The sequence below is a fragment of the Euprymna scolopes genome, chromosome 9 (genome assembly GCF_053919585.1).
Source record: "Euprymna scolopes isolate OS-2025 chromosome 9, ASM5391958v1, whole genome shotgun sequence".
In the NCBI taxonomy this organism is placed as follows: Eukaryota; Metazoa; Mollusca; class Cephalopoda; order Sepiida; family Sepiolidae; genus Euprymna; species Euprymna scolopes.
In genome coordinates, this window is record NC_136490.1 from 77,822,888 (window position 1) to 77,841,413 (window position 18,526).

An 18,526-nucleotide genomic window follows, 5' to 3' on the forward strand; every position below is an offset into this window, starting at 1 on the left:
GTAAATAATTCAGTTTCAAAAATACCAAATTAGAATTTGTGTTAACCGAAATACACGTTTTTATGTTATAAAAAGTTTTGACTTATTGTGTTATTAAAAAAAAAAAAAAATTAGCAGTTACAATGTCAAAAAAATGTGAAGAAAAAAACTGGCAAAAAAACGTAAATGAAAGTTTTTTTTTTTTTTTTTTTTTTTCTTAATCAAGAATCATAGTTGAATTGGATTGTTTGTTTATTTTAAAATAAAAATCCACTGGATTGCGGAATCATGGAAATTATTTATTTGAACTGATTCCAAAAATAATGCTTGAAAGTTTGTGCGAATTATTTTTAGTTCGATTATCCGCCGAAAAAGAAAACAAAAACAAAAAGAAGAAAGCGTCCAAGGGAAATAACTCAAAACTCAACTAACTGAAATTGGTTTATAAAAAAAAATCGATATTGGTAAAAATAAATTAAATTAAATATGTTCTCAATATAAATCAAATTTAAATAATAAACTTGAAACAATTCTCTCGCTATAAACAATAACTAACACACCCCTATTTAATAAATCAATTTCCCTTAATGTAATATGTAAATGAGATCAACTCTTAATCGTCTATTTTGCAAGAATAATACTATATATATAGGAATGAATGAAGTATTAAAGTAATAGACCTTTTGTATCTACTAGCATGGGTGCCCGACGTTGCATGTTGAGCAAAAAAAAAGAAAAAAAAGTGGTAGTAGGAAGGCAGGCTCAAACCTGTACCACAAAGGAGGAAAAGAATGGGGAAAAAACCTGACGTTTTTATCGTTATGACCACCGCCAAACTGGAAGTGATGTAGGTATTAATTAAGGTTAGACAATCGAAAGGAGAGGATGACTTTTGAAAATATCGGCAAAAAAAGCGACCCCCCCCTCCTGTAGAAAAGTGCCCAGGTGGAGATATAAATGTTTTTAGCCAATTTTTCGATATTTGTCATCTGAATAATCGAACTTCAAAACGATACTGATCTTGTAAAAATCCATCGCCTCTGTCAAAAGTTTTAGGCAGATATGCAAACACACACACACACATACATACATACATTTATATATTAGTAGCTCCAATTTTCGACCCAAACCGATTAAAAAGCTTGCCCTATCTCTGAATACCTTTTATGTAAAATTTCAAATGCTTAGACCAGAAATTGTCTGAGTAATTTGGTAGAAACCGCAGAGGTCAAATTTTTTTTTTAACTTTGACCCCTATTATGACCCCTTAACATTTATTGTTTGGGACTCAAATCAAGTTATTAAGTTAGATCCATGTCCAAGGAACCTATATCTAAAATTTCAAGTGTTTAGACCCCAAATTGTCGGAGGAGTTTGGTAGAGTTCTCAAAGGTCAAATCGTTGAACTTTGACCCCTTAATAGCCAAATCTTTGGCCGAAAACTGATTACAAAGTTTCTTGTAAGTAAGAAAAACTTTAGATAAGTGGAAAATGAGATTAGGATAGACCGAGATTCGAACCTTGTAAGGAAGGTTCAGGATAGATTCAGAAAATGGAATGTTAGGATTTCGCATTGTTCGATTTCATATAAAATAGTTTAGATATGTTTGTTTGTAAAAAGAATTTAATTGTTCAAGTCTTTTTATGAAAATGAATTAAAATAAGGTCAGCTAGAATAATGCAATTTATAAATATATTGAAAATAGGTTAGGTTGAAAAATAGGTTGAGAATTCTTTATGTGCAGAAATATGTTTGGGAACATGTGCCGAAATGTATGTTTAAGCCACGTGAGTGGGTCACGTTTTGAAGCCATACATGACGTCATAGCAGAAAGGGAATTCTCAATATAGGAGCTAGTTTTTAGTTAGATTGAGAGTTGGAGTCAAGCAGTCGAGTCTGGATCGAAGTCAGCACAGTCAGCCGGACAGAGCTGACATGAGGAGGGTCCCCCTTAGAGGCGAAGGGGTAGAACATTAAACATGTAAAAACGACTTTGAATTCCTTGACATCATCATCATTCGACTGGTCGATGTGATAATAAAAAAGTTATCGTCATGTTTTTGTAAAACTGTATCGTGTCATCTTTCAACAAGCAAAGGTAATGTGTAATCCTTAATATGCACTTTGTCTCAACTCATCTTAATGTGAACTTTGTATGACCCCCTTCCAAGTATTGTCTGTCCCCTCTTCTGTGTTAAAGGACTGATCACCCTCTTCCCTCCTATGTTATAAGAACATCACAGAACTCTATAAATGTATCTTCCCTTCATCAATATGAATATCCCCATCCTATCTCTTTAATATGAAACCCCCGGCTATACAACAGGAATACGAATTTATATATATAGATAATGCTACTAAACCTTTTGTTTAGAATTCATATTCTCATTTGAATCAAAGTCCATTATATCATTTTGATTCTAGGAGATATGTAAAATTTAAGTGGTTTTCAGAAGAAATTGCAATTCAAGGAATTTTGCTTAGTGTCCGTTGATCATATTTAATGGAAATTTGAAATATTTGAATTTTTAGATGAAAGTACATGTCTATTCAAAATCCATATAGATTTCCAAGTTTGACAAAACGTACCTAAAAAAAGGTACAAAACGTAAGAATAACATCCAAGATGAGATGCTAGTTCAAATAGTCCAAATCATTTTTATCAATTAAATAAAATCAATTTCTATAAGTTTTGGCAGGCCAGGCTCCACCCCTTGAACTTTTGAATAGAACCCGTCCCCATCTTCCAAAAAAATAAAAATTAAAAGAATCATTATTGGAATCAGAGATTAAGCTCATTTTTCTGATTCCGATGATCCCAAAAGTTGTAATTTTTATGATTGTGGATAATCAACACAACACATAATTACAGATTTAACCAAATACATAAGTAAACTGTGGTAAAGGTAAGTAAACTAAATATTAATTTTTAAATTTAATACAATAAAATGTATGTTAAGTCTTCAAAGCATTTTTTTCTTCTAATAAACTAAAACTTTTTGAATAACACTAATTTGTATTTGATTTCCTTAACATTTTTTCTTTATCTCTTTACCAGATTGATTTATTTTCTATTAATTTATTTACAATATTATTTATTTTATTCTAATTCAGTTAATGGAATATCGTGATGCACCACGCAGTCCGTCAACTTCAAGTGTTACTTCAGTATCAGCTTCTGGTTTGGATGCACTTAGTTCTCCCACAACACCAGCATCTCCTCTTCAAGAAGATATGGATGATGAGAAATTACCAAACGAGTTACTTGAAGAGATCTGTGAAGATATGGGAATTAAAGACAGCATGGACATTGATCTTATTGATTACATGATGGATCAAACTAACCAAATGAATAACATGCAAAACGATGAGAATTATTGCCATTCTGATAGTGGAGGTCACCAGATCCCCAGGATGCCAGAAATTCCACTGAATATGAAAGGTTCCGGAATATCAAGAGGATCTATTTCAATGGGCAAGGAAAATATGCAGCGAATGATGAATCCTAATTTTCAGTCCTTGAACAATGGAGGTCCAGTACCTTGTATGGCTGGAAAAATGATTAATCCTGGCAAATCATCTTCATTCATAGGAAAAACAACTAATTCACCACTTCATGCTGATTTAAATCATGGATTCAAAACCCCTTGTGCACCCACACAATTAGCATCTTCAGTTACATCAAATATTAATAAATCCGCCAATTATCATCAAATGCCTAGTAATCCTCAGCCAAATATTCATGGAAATTGTATGCATTCCTATATATCTCCCATCACACGTAGCTGTTGCGGTGGAACTCATCATCATTTTCCAAATTGTTCTCGTTCATCAGAATGCTCTAACATTACCCAAAGGACTGTAACGTTTGCAGAATATCAACAAAATGAACCTAGCCACAATCTTACTTCTGATAACAGGATTTTGGATTCTGGTTACAACACAGGAAAATTCGATATTTATCATCCACATAACTCGGCCTACATGGTGCAGCCTCAAAATAAATATGGCCGTCCATCACCGCCAGTCGTGAACATTCAAAATCTAAATATGAAAATGTCAAATAGTCCTCACTTTAATAATTCAGCTAAACTATCGCAGTCTGGCTGTTTACATCAAACTATGCGATCCATGACAAATTGTGCTCCTCGAATGTTTAAATATGATGAGCAACAACTCGCTTCAATGCAAAAAGCCAATAATGGCCGAACACTTGAGTCACCATTGGACCAAGGTTACTTTTCTGGGGATGCAGCTAGTGTGAAAAGCTTTAGTTCACAATCCTCAATTTGTCAGAGTAATGACATCTTATCATCACAAGATAACATGACAATAAAAAATGAACAATCAACGCAAGCTTTATTTAACCAATCAGATGCGACCTCCAATCAGGTAATTGTAAAAACTGAAAATATGCTGCCACCTAGGAGATTAAACCAAAATTCAGGGGAGCATATTTCTCTTGCCAAACAGTATACATCTTCTCAGCCATCAAATGCGGCATGTAATCAATCGTTCATATCTTGTCAGCCTCAAACTAACATGTCTCAAACTAACTTGTCTCAATATGGATTTAATATTAATCCCACCCCTGTCTCCGATACGTCTCAAAAGACTGTTCAGTCTAAGATTCTTCCTCGTCTCACTCATAGTAAGGATGTTGCACCCTACACTGTTCCTAGTAATAACGGACAAGCTACAATAAATCCTTATCATGAATTTACTCAAGGAACAACAACAACAGCTGCACCACAAACGGGATTAGATAATTCTGCCACAGCTGTTGATTTTCCCACCAATTTTGGCAAGGAATCTTTAAATGCTGAGCAGCAAAATCAATATGGAAGCATTAATATGTATCGTCCAGACTATTGTAAACGAGGTAACACTGACTGTCGTATGGTTAATAATCCTAACCCATGCTCTCACCCTTCTAATATACATGCACAGCAATCACAAAACTTTTCTCATAGCAATTTCAGTTCACCTCATAATTCTGATATTGGTCAACCAGTGTCTTATCCAGTTGGCCATTCAGGCTCTGCATATCCTGGAATTTGTGTACAAAAAGCCATAAATCATTCTAATTTTACAAATAATTCTAATTCTGAGTCTTGTTCTTTAATTCCAAATCAAATTGCATCGACAATCAAACCATTTAAATCAAACACAGACAACCGAACCTTTAATAATAATGTTAGCAAGCAACAAGAATATTTGCATGAAACTTGTCTGATGAGTGGCTCCAATTTAATCACTCAACCACCCTGGCCTCAGGAAGATTATTCTCAGCCCGTCAATTTCAATGTCTCGAATATACCCCAGCAGCAACAGAATGCTCACTACGTGTGTCCTCGCAATTCTTACCGACAGTCATCAACTACTCAGTGCATTCAATCTTCTGTGCAATCTCCACCTCTTTCCAATCCTATGCCACATAATATAGAGATGCGGAATCTGTCTATAAGTAATTTGGCACCTAATCAAATATCATCCAGTCCTCACCCGGGTATACACAATGAACACTTGTCTCAAATAAACTCTCAGAGAAATTGTTGGTCTACAAACTTGGGAAGTGCAGGAGCGGGCAATCAAATGTCTCAGGCAATGCAAACAGTACAGTTACCACCACAAGCTAAAATTCCAAAAGCAGGTCTTCAACACATGCAGTTTCCTCCTCATCCTGTTAGTGAATCTGTTTCTTCAAATTGTAAACTCTCCCACCGTCCACCAATGTTGTCTTCACAAGAAGCTTTTATTGAGCACCTTATCATGGATAAATCTAGTGCCTATCGTTCCCATCCTTTGTTTCCGTTGCTTAGAGACCTGATGATTACTTACATGAATTTTAATTCTCAATCCATCCACTATCAGCTCATACAGCATTTGCCAAGCCAATTTGAACGGTTATTACAAAACTTCTTGAATCGTAATCCACCACGAGGAGATTATCAAAGTAATTATGCTGTTGAAAGTGTTATAATGGATGCCCTTAGATATGCTCACAGTTCTCTAATCGGTAAGTAAAATATTCTTACTAAATTAGATTTTCTTATTATTATCAACTAAAATCATTACATGAATATGGGGTTTTTAATATATTATTGTACAAAATAATCTTGTTTACGTACATCAACATAAGTATAGTGAGTCTAACATTGTTCTTAACAAGAAAAAATGTATTCAGTTTCTTTAAAAAAATAATCCACTGACATAGTTTTTTAAAATCTGTGCATTTTTCAATAAGGACCTAAGAAACAGTAGTAGCAGCAGAAAAAAAATACTTAGAACTACAAAATATATAATCAGCTTAAATTATACCTCAGTTAGGAGAGCATCAGGCTGACTACCTAAATCAATGTATTCCCATTTTTTATAACTAGTCGGCCATTTTAATATTTTGTTATTAGTTGAAAAAAAATATTGAATTTGTTTCAATTTTAGTTATTGAAATTTCCAAATTTTATGTGTATGATATAAGTTGCAATAATTTATTATAGATATTTTATTTTTCAATTTAATTGTTTTAGCGTTTTCAGTTGTTAGTTAGTTTCAGTTGTTATAATAAAAATAAATAAGATTACTAAAAGAGGAAAAACTAGTTAAAAAAAAATTAGGAGAGATGAGAGACACGTTTGTTTGTTTCATCTGTTTTTTTTTATGCAAACTTAACTATACTTCCTTTTATGTGTCTTTTAATTTTAACATTTTACATAGTGTTGGGACAATTCCTAAATTTTTTCTGATTCCGATTCCACAAAAATGTTGATTAACAATTCCGATACCAAGTATGATTCCGATTCTCATGGAATTGTTGTTTTGAAATATACCATTATATAATCGAAAGTTTTTGTGTAGCGAAAAAATTTGGAAATACAATTAAGGGAATTTCGAAAACGATTTGATTTTTTTTCGTAAAATTTCTTTCATTGAAGATAAAAGTCAAAACAAATATTTTAACCATGAATTAAACATGCGCCATGAAATTAATAACAATCAATTTTAGGAGTTATTTTATATATTAAAAAAGAAAAAGGGCGGACATACACGAATGCTACACCTGTAGCGAAATACGCATCGGCTCTGATGTTGTACATTGTTTGATTGAGGGAGAAGTTATTATTTTTACAAGGAAAGAATTTTTGCGTGTGTGACCTAGTTTTTTTTATTTATTTATTTTGGCTTGAAATTTGCGCATGATTTTTGTTTTTATGATTTTATATGTTTTTGTTTTTTTGGATGGAGTTTTTTTTTTTTTTTTTTTTTTTTTGCAGGAGTTTATATAAAATTATTAACAGGAAAATTGGTGAAAGTCAAATTGGAATCCGCGCTATTTTTAAATATTATTTTCAAGTTTAATTATATTCACAGGACTATAAACCATTCACAAAATTTTGTGGATCTGCTTGCTGGTGTTTGCACCAACAATATTGAAGCCTACTGGTCTCGTATTAAAAGAAGACTGAAATACACATTGGGATCAGTAGGAGAAATGAAATGGTCTCATGTCGATGAGGCCATGTATAGAGAGGCTTATAACACAAAAAGTGAAAAAAATATTAGATAATTTTAAAAGATTTTTAGAGCATGTTCATGAAAAATATGGTAATTAAAAAAAAATCCCAATAAGCTTTGGGAAAAAAATATGGTTTGAAGAATTGAAATTTTTATTTTTTATTTTTGAATAAAAAATAATTATTAAAACAAAAACAGTTCTTGTCGAGTAGTTTTTATTTTATTCAAGAAAATAAAAGGTACTCATGTACTTATTGAGCCGTGCTGAAATAATGACATTATTTAGAAAGCCATTCTTACCTTAGGGACAAGAGGGTGTTGTGTACCTATTCTGTATTTTCACCTAACAATTTAATAAAAACAAGTATTGTAAAACTTTAATTAAACTTGAAAGTACTATTTAAAAATAGCATGCGTACTTTCACATAACAATTTAATAAGAACAGGTATCGTAAAACTTTAATTAAACCTGAAAGTACTATTTAAAAATACCGCGGAGCAATATGTGCACTAGTACCAAATAACATTACACTGTGTTTTCATCTACAACATTCCATGAGAGGTACGTACATGCTAAAGCTTTTTGTTTATCGCCACAAGTGCTAATTTTGACTTTCACCAATTTTCCTTTAAAAAACAATTAAAAACTCTTCAAACATTGGGTGAGGCACTTAAAAAAAATAAATAACGGTAACATTAGTACATAAGTACCAAATGTTTTTTTTGTTTTGTTTTGCTTTGCTTTGCTTTCATTTTGTTTGTTTGTTAAATCTAGTAAAAAGAAATAAATAAATAAATAAAAATAACAAAAGAATACAAAAACAATAAGAAAGGGGTATCATAAAACTTTAATTAAACTTGAAAATAATATTTAAAAATAGTACGGATTCCATTTTGACTCTCACCAATTTTCCTGTAAATAATTACATAAACTCCGGCAAAAAAAAAAAAAAAAAATCCATCCAAAAAAAAAAAAACAGATAAAAATCATAATAACAAAAATTGGTGAAGCTTAGATAAGTAGGTCCGGTAGACGAGCATTGTTCTGACATTCGGAAAATTTAGGTTAACAACCGGTAAAGCTATTGAGAAGTAACCCTTTTGAATGAAGATGGAGATAAACAATATTTAAAAAATTAATTTCTTAATTTTACTTAAAAACAAAATGTAAACATATATAAACAAAATATTTTAGAAAATAATTTCTTAATTTTTAGTAAAAATTGATTGTAAAGAATTTTTTAAAAATAATTATTGAAAAATATTGCAAAGTGTTTACATAGTTGGTTCTTTGGGATAATAGGGGCACCTGAAACCCCCCTTTCAAAACGAAAATAGCTTTAGTGTTTTTACTATTTTAAAGCGCTTTTTTTGTTGTTTTAAGTTTTAAACACAACTAGTGGCTACTTAACTTAGAACAACAAGTGCGCATGGCGGAAATTCTTCAGGGTTTAAAAGTATTGTAATGTTATAATGGTGGTCGAAAAACGTTTTTCATCTGCCATATTACTTCCTATTTACTTCCCTCTCCATGATGGCATAGTTAGACACAAGGTCAGTTTTTAATGTAGAGAAGCATTTATTACTAAAAAACGAAATGGTGAAATATAAAAGCAAGTTAAGCTAAAAGTAAAAAAAAAAAAAATTTTTTAATTCAAGAAAAAAATTCAAAGAAATTTCGAAACTCATTAAGATAAATAAAGATTACCTTTAAAGTAGTTAATAAAATTCTTGTACATCATATTAAATATATTATGAAAAGTTCTATGGGTTTTTTATCATAAATTTTTGAGAGCATTAATCTCACTTCAAACAAACAGTTCAACTTAAAAATATAAGAGAATTGTAATGAAAGAATTGTAAATCTAAGATATGTTTTAACGATGCAATTCCGACCCCCCCCATACACGATTCTTACGATTAACGATTCCAATTCTGATTAATCATCCCACCACTAATTTTACATGTACATAAAAATTTGAGAACAAGATATATATACTCAAAAATATATGCTCTCTCTTTGTTCACATATTTTTTTGCTAGGCTGGGAAGAAAGATGTCATGATGAACAAACCAAATACACTGACCTTCAAAGGAGGAAGTAATGTCTGGTAGAATGTTACAATATCTACTCCAAAATAGAGGAGGTAAAACTTGGGAGGATTTTTTCCATAAAAGAAGAAGGAACAACAAAAAATACTACACTATTCCCCCTCCATCCCAAAAGAAACTAGTGCTTAAGAAGATGGTCTCATAACAATAAAATCTGATAAATTAACCTACCTTTAAAGGAAGATATAATACCTGGGAGGGTAAACCCAACCCCTTAAAAAAGAGGAAGTAATTCCTGGGAGGGCAGTTTCATGACAACAACACCCTCATGAATTTAAAACAATAAAAAACATATGGTATCATTAACAGAAGAGAGGAATAGAATGTAGGGTGGAGAGACAGATAAATAGCCAGCTAGTCACAATGATAGCCAGTTTTCCTCTTTTTTCCTTTCTCAATTATATCATTTGGCAATCAATGTTTAGAATAGTTTTTCTTATGTTATTTTTTATAAATCATTTTAATTAATTACTGTTAATATTGACAAAACTATTGCACATATGTAGATAAAATATAAAATATTACAATAAAAATGAATGATATCAGATGTTAATTATGAAGTGTTTAAAAAATAGATATGCAAGTTACCTATTCTAATGACTGTCCATAGATCGTCCATCTCTACTATTATATAACGAGAGTATTTCAAAATCTAATGTTGTACTATTGATTCAAATAAAAGTCCGTTTTCGTGGTGATATAAGAATGATAAATCAACAAAACAAATTTGAATTAATTAATTTATATAATTGTATAATGATATATTAATATATTAAAAAAACTCATATTTCTTTTTCAATGTTTAAAAAACACTACTTTTACAAATTAATTGCTGTTTATTTTGTTTTTACAGAATATGATTAAAAATAATTTGTTGGGGAAATTTTTGTCCAAACAATGATTTCCTGTCTCCAACACACATGAACATTTGATTTAATTCTCTCAAATTAGGCTCTTTTGTCTTTTTTTTAAACTTACTAATGTTGGGGTATTGTTATGGCTCCGGAAGTAGAGCCTTACCTGGGACTTTTAAGAGTTCCAGTATATATGGACGGTGGTTGAGTCCAATCAGAGGGTGGTTTCGTCACAACCCCCCCCCCCCTCTCAAACTGATTTCTCCGGGTGCTTTTGCCGGTCTATGGGTTCTTAGCATAGTAGGTTTTCGTAATTTCTTCTACCAAGTTTAGTATTGTAAGATCCGATTCACTGTCTAACTGAAATTTAATATCCATGCTGAGAATTTTGACCATTATATATTTACGTAGGTTTTCTTCTACGGCATCTTAGGTTATGGTTTGCCGCACTCGGCTTTTGGTCTGATTTTTCCTGCAGTGAGAGCTTTTATGTCCCATTTTATTACATATAAGACATTTTCTTGTTAAGTATGGGCAATTCTTGACCCAGTGTTTACCACCACATCTGAAACAAGGGCTCGGTGCTTTTGGTTTTTCGGACTTTCAGGGGTAATTTTGTGTGTACTATCTTGTATTGTAGGTTGGCGTTTTTTTTTTTCTTGGTTATTTTTTTTATATTTGTAATGCCTGCTTCATTTTTTATTATTCCACTTTTTCACAATCCTCAGTCAATTTTTGCAATGTCAAGTTCGGTTCGTTTTCTAGCTTTGTTAGAACTCTGCATCTGATTTCTGCATCTTTTCTTGAGGTTAAACCTTGTGCAAAAACAAGGCATTTAAAATTGTCTGCTGTTAATTTCGACAACTTTAAGTCATTGCAGTGTTTGTTGACTACCATTGCGTACATGGCAAAGTTGTCATTATCGTCTTTGATCACATTTTAAGCATTTCCATCTCTTATGGAAAAGAAACGTTCTGAGGGAGAATAGTTCTGTTCAGTTTTCCGTGGCAAGATGAAGTCCACAAATTTGTTGTATTCAGTCGTTTCAAGCTTACGAAGTAACAGTTGGGTCTTCTTCTGGTCAGACCAGTTATTACAGTTGATACTGAAAAAGTCTTCATATCTCCTGAAATAAGCTGCAAAAGGGGGGGAAAATACAGATTTAGTCTTTTTTTTATCTCGTTCTTCAGGAAAGAGAATTTTGAAGTTAGTTTTTCTTTTTTTCTTTTTTTTCTCTTTTTTTGCAAATGCTGGGTGGGAAATAATGATTATTTCACATTATTTGAAACAGTTTCAAAAAATATGTTTCAAAATGAAATGTTTGTTGCACTTAACAATTTTAAGACAAGTTTAAGTTTTCTTTCTTTGGACAAAAAAGGAAACAGCTATTCAATTCCTTTAAAAAAAGTCAAAGAGAACAGTTAACAGTCCAAAAAAAAAATTATATATTTTTTTCCAGGGGGGGGGGGTAAACAATAGAGTAAAGACCCCCCCCTTTTTTTTTTAGTCATGCAGAGAGAACAACTGCAACAATTTTTTTTTTATTAACATTCAATACAAGAATGAATCTTATTTTTGTTCTTTTAGAGCTTTCGAAATGTACTTTTCTGGTAGGATGGACCGACACCATTTGTTTTTTGTAAAAAGATTTTACTTACGGTTTTTTGTCTCATGTTCTGAAATTTTTGGGAGAGGGAAATTTAAAATTTTTTTAAGTCAATCAACAAAGTTGTTATTTTTTCCCCTTTGCGGTTACTGCGTGGAAAAAAATTCTTCCTCAAATCCTCATATTGACAGTGTTATGGAAACACTGGTTTATTAAATTCCTTTCCCTTTCACGAGTTTTTGAATAATCTGTGGCCATAAGAGAACACTAGTTTATTGCTGTTGGACTGGTAAGGCATTAGGGTTTTGGCGTGAGTGCATTTCTCAAATCCTTCTGTCGCTAGTGTTATGTCTCTGAATTAGCCATAATAAAAACAAAACAACAGTGTAAGTCAAGACGTGTATTTATAAAAGACAAAGAGTTACAGAATGAAAAGAGTGTTTTGCATTCCACCAAGCAAGTGAGGTTAACTCCGGAACTAGAGCCCTACCTGGGATCGTTAATTTTTAGAAGAAGCAAGAAGGGTTTAAAAACTTATGACAAATGATCAGTAATATGTTTATCATTTGCTCCAAACTCTTCAAATATAACATGTAGATAATAGTAAATAATAACTTACTAACACATGTCAAAGTATATTTATTTCCAAACAAAACCGTGATATTTTGAGGACTTAAAGTGCATTGGTTTTTAAAATATAACTATTTTAGTAGAATTATCTGAAAATCTATGCTACTCTAAAACATTTTATGAGTATTGCTGAATTAACTTATTTATTTCTTAAAATAATATCTTTATAAATGTATCTTTATATATGTATGCATATTTTATGTATATTTATGCATATAGATGTACTTATATATACATATATAAAGATGTTATTTATTTCCTAAAATTTAAATTTCCCTTAACTTCAACTTGCGATATCTCGTTTATTTTTGGGGTTATTTTGATAAAGTTTGGATTTAAATAAAATTTAATCTTTTTGCTTTATAGATATATAATTCTTCTTTTTTTTTTTTTTGTGTCTTTAATAGTTTTTTTTTCACGGGTACTTCAAGTTATGTCACTAATTTTGGTGAACACAAAAAAAATGTTGGTATTTTTCAAATTTGGTGCGTGCGAAATTGTAAGTCTCTAAGTATAAAAAAATAGTATCATTTTAAAGAAAAAGGTCATCAATACGGTGAGCTTAAAAAAGGGGTTTTAAGTTTTTCACAAAAAAAAATCCAACTTGAAAACTTCAGTGAAAGAAATATGAAAGAAATTCAATTGAAAAAATTCCGAAAATGGCACCGTTTTATAGAGAAATATCTCCTAAATAATCTGTTGGTGTCATACTATACTACGCTCATAAATCAAGGAGCGCCTCTAATAAAAGTGAATGTACCTACACATCGAGATTTATAACTTAATCCCAATATAATCACGAAAATTAACTGAACAACCCAACGAAAACATAAACAACTTGTTTCACTATGGATTTGTTTTTGTTTTTTTGAAAAGTTATAGAAAGTTATTGTTTAAAATAATATTTTCAGTGCGTCAAAAAAATAAAAGTAAAAGAAATGAAAATTTACAATTTCAAAAATGATGTCAGTTATTTATTTTCTATATCTTCTTTCAAACTTTCATATGTTCTTTGCTTTATCTTCTTTCAGTTGGATAAACTTCAGCATTGTTAAATTATCTTTTAAAAATTAAACTGGGTACATTTTAAATCAAAAAACTGTTAGTTGCATGTGACTGTGACGAAATATTTTTCATTTTAAAAAATGGGCGTCATTTTTTTGTTTACTTATTTAATTCTCTTATGTTCTGTTGGGCGTTTTTGATATATCTAACATTTTGTTAAATTATTATTTTTTTTTTATTAGACTGTACAATTACATTACTTAAAAAAAAAATATAGATAAGTTTAAGTTACGTGCAACAAGTCATGTGTAAATAAAAAAAATTAATTTCACATAAAAATGTGCATTTTTTTGTTTATGTTCTATCGGGCATTTTTGATAAATTGGAAGATTTTGTTAAATTATTTTTTAATTACACTGTACATTACTTAAAAAATAATAACTGAAAATATAGTTAAGTTATGTGCACGTGACGCATAAATGAAAAAATTAATTTCACTGTAAAAATCATTTTTTTTTCTTTTTTCGTTTGTTTATTTAATAATTCCCAAGACGGTACTTCTACAGTTTATCGCCGAAAATGGAGACGTCATTTTTTTTTTTTCACGCACCTGTTGTTAAAATCCGAGGGAAAAATTAGTATTTTAAACTATGACCGAAGTAAGAAATAAATAACAAAAAAAATAAACTAGATATTAATTACTTCTGGAAAGAACTATGAAAAAAAAGTAAATAAAGAAAGTGGAAGAGAACATATATCCGTAATTATTTAATTGAAAATGTTTCGATTTAATTAATGGGTACTAATGCACTTATTGATCCCTGCTAAAATAACAAGTTTATTATTTAGAAAGCCATTCTTAGCATGGGGAAGGGAGAGTGTTTTGTACCTATTCTGTACTTCAGCCTTACAATTTAATAAAAACATATAAAAATGTAAGTAAATTTTAAAATACTATTTAAAAATAGCGCAGATCAATAAGTGCATTAGCACCAATTAATGAAAACGGGAATGTTTTTCATGAAACATATATATATATTTTTATTATTAAAAACAGAAAATGAAAAATTATTAAAAACAGAAAATGAAAATGGCATATTCATAATTGTCTAAACTGGGCAAGCGCCATTACTGTATAAAAATTTATCAAAATATAATTTTAAAAACATTTATTGAAAAGTTTGTGTAAGAAAATATAATTTTAATAAAACAATATTGTAATGAAAGCAACATTGGATTTTTATAAAATAGTTTTTTTGTTTTTGTTTTTTTCCGAGCAAATAAATAATTTTAATGAAACATTTTTTTGAATTAAAGCAACTTTAAAGGGTCAACAACAAATTAATTTAAATGAAACTGAAAAATCATTATCTAGTTTAATATTTTTTTGTTATTTATTTCATGCTTCGGCTATAGTTAAAAATATTGATTTCTCCCTCGGATTTTAACGACAGGTGCACAAAAAAAAAATGGTGTCTCCATTTTCGGCGATAAACTGTAGAAGTACCCTCAAAACATGTATGTTTTATCAGGTGTTTTTGATAAACTTGAACGGAGATCTCAAGGTTGTGTTAGGTGTCAAAATTAACACCAGTGGAAATAAAGTTCAACTTGAAGCTGCTTTTTCTGACTAATTGAGAAGAAATCCAGTTAATTCATTTCCACTTGCAAAACAACAAAAAAGTCCCTTAGTGAATCTGTTGAACATTCAGATAACGCCTGCAGTTATCATAACAGAAAAGCCATCTCAGGATATCTTCAGTTATGAGCATCAAGGTCAATGTCTACTATGGCACCAACTTTTACATTGGCCAAGTCATTGAGGTTATATCTGCATCCAGCGCTGTAATAAAATTTTTATCGCAAACCAAAAGTAGAAAAGATTTTTTTCAATGGCCTTTGTCAGATGACATTGCACAGGTAGAGTCAGCATTTGTTTACAGATGAGGTTTTGAGGTAATGCCAGTTTCAAGTGATGGTAGGATTTGGAGTGTTCTTGATATATATCTACCATAACAAAAGTTTATGAAAGAATTCTGAGAGAAAATCAATAAGGAAAGGAATTGTAGTAAGACCTCTGCCTGTAAAATATCTTGTTTACTTGTCTTTTAAGTTGAAAGTTTTTCAATGCTAAAAAAAAAAAAAAAAAATGACTTGTGACTTTTTGTATAACAAATTTCTAAATCTTTTTGTTGTTGGTCCTTTTTTGGTGAGTTTAAATTTCCCAAAGTAAAAATATTTTTGTGGCAAAAAGTTTTGTTATTAGAAACAAGACAAACATTTTTTTTTTAATTCCTCATCCGAAAATTAGTAAAGTTGCAAAGTTTCAAGCTTCTACCTCCAATGGTTACATTTTTACAGCAATTTCAATAACGTATACTTTTGACTCATTTTTTAAACCCTTTTTTGTCCTTTTTACCAAATTGTTTGTTCGACTGCTTTTACATGGTCCACAATTGAGTGGTTTTATCAATTTATAATTAAAAGAAAAAATATCTTGATCTCTAATGTGTTATAAATCATATTAAGAAGATTCAATACATTAGCTATTGAAATGAAATTGATATGAACAGTCAAAGTTGCATTTTCGTGTCATATTTGCACTTTTTTCCCATTGGTAGTGGGATTTTGCCTCGTGTTTAGGTTGGTTTCATCTAATAATTATTGCTTTCATTAGTATTAATTTTCATTTACCACAAGATGACATTACATTTATAAGGATTTTTCACTTGTTAGTAGCTTACATTTTTAGTTATATACTATGAAATTTGGCTTCTGGACCATGATAGCAAATTTTCAACTTTCCGACAAACTTTGAATGATCACAACTTTATGGTTTACGAAAATCTATATGACCACATTAATTTTTTTTAGATATAATGAAATAAAATTTTGGTTTGGGATAACTAATCAGAACTACCTTAGACACTTGCTTAACATCTGATACAGAAGTGTTGGAGCGACTTATTGTTCCAAACATTGATTGTTGTAAACACAGACTGCATTGGGCTAGTCATCTTGTTTGTCTTGCTGATGACAGACTGCCTGAGTAGGTGGTTTATGGGGAACTGACAATATTCACAGCACAAACTGCGTAAGTGATTCAGGAATTGTCTCAAAGATAATTTGAAAAGTTTTGAAATTGATGTTGAAAAATCAGAAGAGTTAGTTGCAGATAGGTCTAGGTGAAGGAAAACAATTTATGAGGGCCACAAAACACATTGGACAGAATAACAACAGTTGAAAAGAGCAGCAAGGAAAAGTCAGGGCATGGTTACTCCAGCAAATAGGAGAAATAAGAAACAGCTAACCTACCAAGCTTGCAATTTGGTAACCATGTCACATGCCACTTTGATGAATCACAACCGAGTTCACGTTCAATCAAGCACATTACAAAAGGCATCAGTTATGGTATCCCTTCAGATCATCACAACACTTGCTATTCCTTCTTAGAAAATATTGAAATATATGTCTCACAAAATTAAATTGAACTGTTACATTTACTGGGCCAATAAAATGTAATTATCTAAGTTTGTAACTATGTGAAATTATGCTAAATACTACTAAAATGAAAACTACTTCTGCCTGGCAATTCTGAAATGTTTGTTGTGTGTATTTTGACATTTTTTGTTTTCTAAGGTATGTTCAATTCAGCAAAAACATTTAAGATTATAAAAAGCTTTTTTTATGAGGTGTGTTCAGTTTGCTATATTAGTTTAATGTACATTGATCACCAGGATGAGAGAATGTCCCCATACTAACTGGAGGTCAACTTACATCAAACTTACATAGTGAACTGATCCATCCTACTCATTTGAATATTTAGCAGATAAGTTTTCCCATTTTTTTATAATCTTAGCATTTATTCTATTTCTAATTTTATTCTAAGATTTAATTAATAAGAGAATAACATAGATATGTAAATATACTTAAAATACACAGTCATGTGCTGGGAAACTGTACTAATATTTTCTTTGAAATTACTGCGAAAGTGATTAAAATGTCTACAACAGAACAAGTGTTCCAGCATTATTTTCTTTAGACATATGCTGGTGTTTTAAGATAAAATATACCATAGATGCTTGAACTGATATTCATAAAGATGAGGCCACTCCATTGAATCTCATTTTTCTACTGTCATCCCAGTGGTGTCCTTTATGACGACGATCCAAGATATTATTTTGAATGTTTGCAGGGATGATCAGTCGACTCTGTCATTTTGAAAGGCTAGTTATGAAACAGAATGACAAAAGGGAAAGATAGATTTTATTAACTGAATCTTACAGGATGATTTTACTGATAACAACCAATGATATGTACTTACAAACAATGAGTTTGATATGCTCATGTGGAAGAAACTATAAGAATATATGAGGTTTAAAAATTCACTAGGTAAGAATAAAATATTAAGGGGAGAACAATTCAACGCAATGCAAGAGAAATTCTCCTGGTCAGCCGAACGAGGAGCCGGGCTAGGAAGCTCACAATAATACCCAGTCTATCCAGGCAAGAAATGATATCCTCATTTTCATAACAAATTCAATATTTCAAAGGAAAATCAACTGGCCCATAGCTGTAGAGATACAAGCCTGGCAAGGATTTGATATGAATATCAGTGACGTTTGGAAAGTTGTCTGTAGGGGTCCAGCAGACAGACACTTACAGATAATGTCAAAACTCACTGTCACTTATGGGGCAGAATGGTTTGGGTACAAGAAAGAGAGTAGTAATAAAGTTGGAAAGGAAAACCATGTGGAAAAAATGAAAGAATTAAGGCTGGAATTAAAAATACTTTAAAAATCCTACAAATTGAATGTTCCAGGA

The 18,526-nt window shown here is 30.9% G+C and overlaps 1 protein-coding gene across 2 annotated transcripts in view; it reads left to right on the top strand.

Annotated features, from left to right (window-relative positions):
- The window catches only part of LOC145284716 (uncharacterized), a 242,171-nt gene that overhangs the window by 125,630 nt on the left and 98,015 nt on the right, over positions 1 to 18,526 (top strand). For both annotated transcript variants that reach the window (XM_080133631.1, XM_080133632.1), the window contains exon 3: positions 3,095 to 5,999. In XM_080133631.1, the coding sequence (XP_079989757.1) occupies positions 3,095 to 5,999 (2,905 nt within the window). The remainder of the gene's footprint in view (positions 1 to 3,094; positions 6,000 to 18,526) is intronic.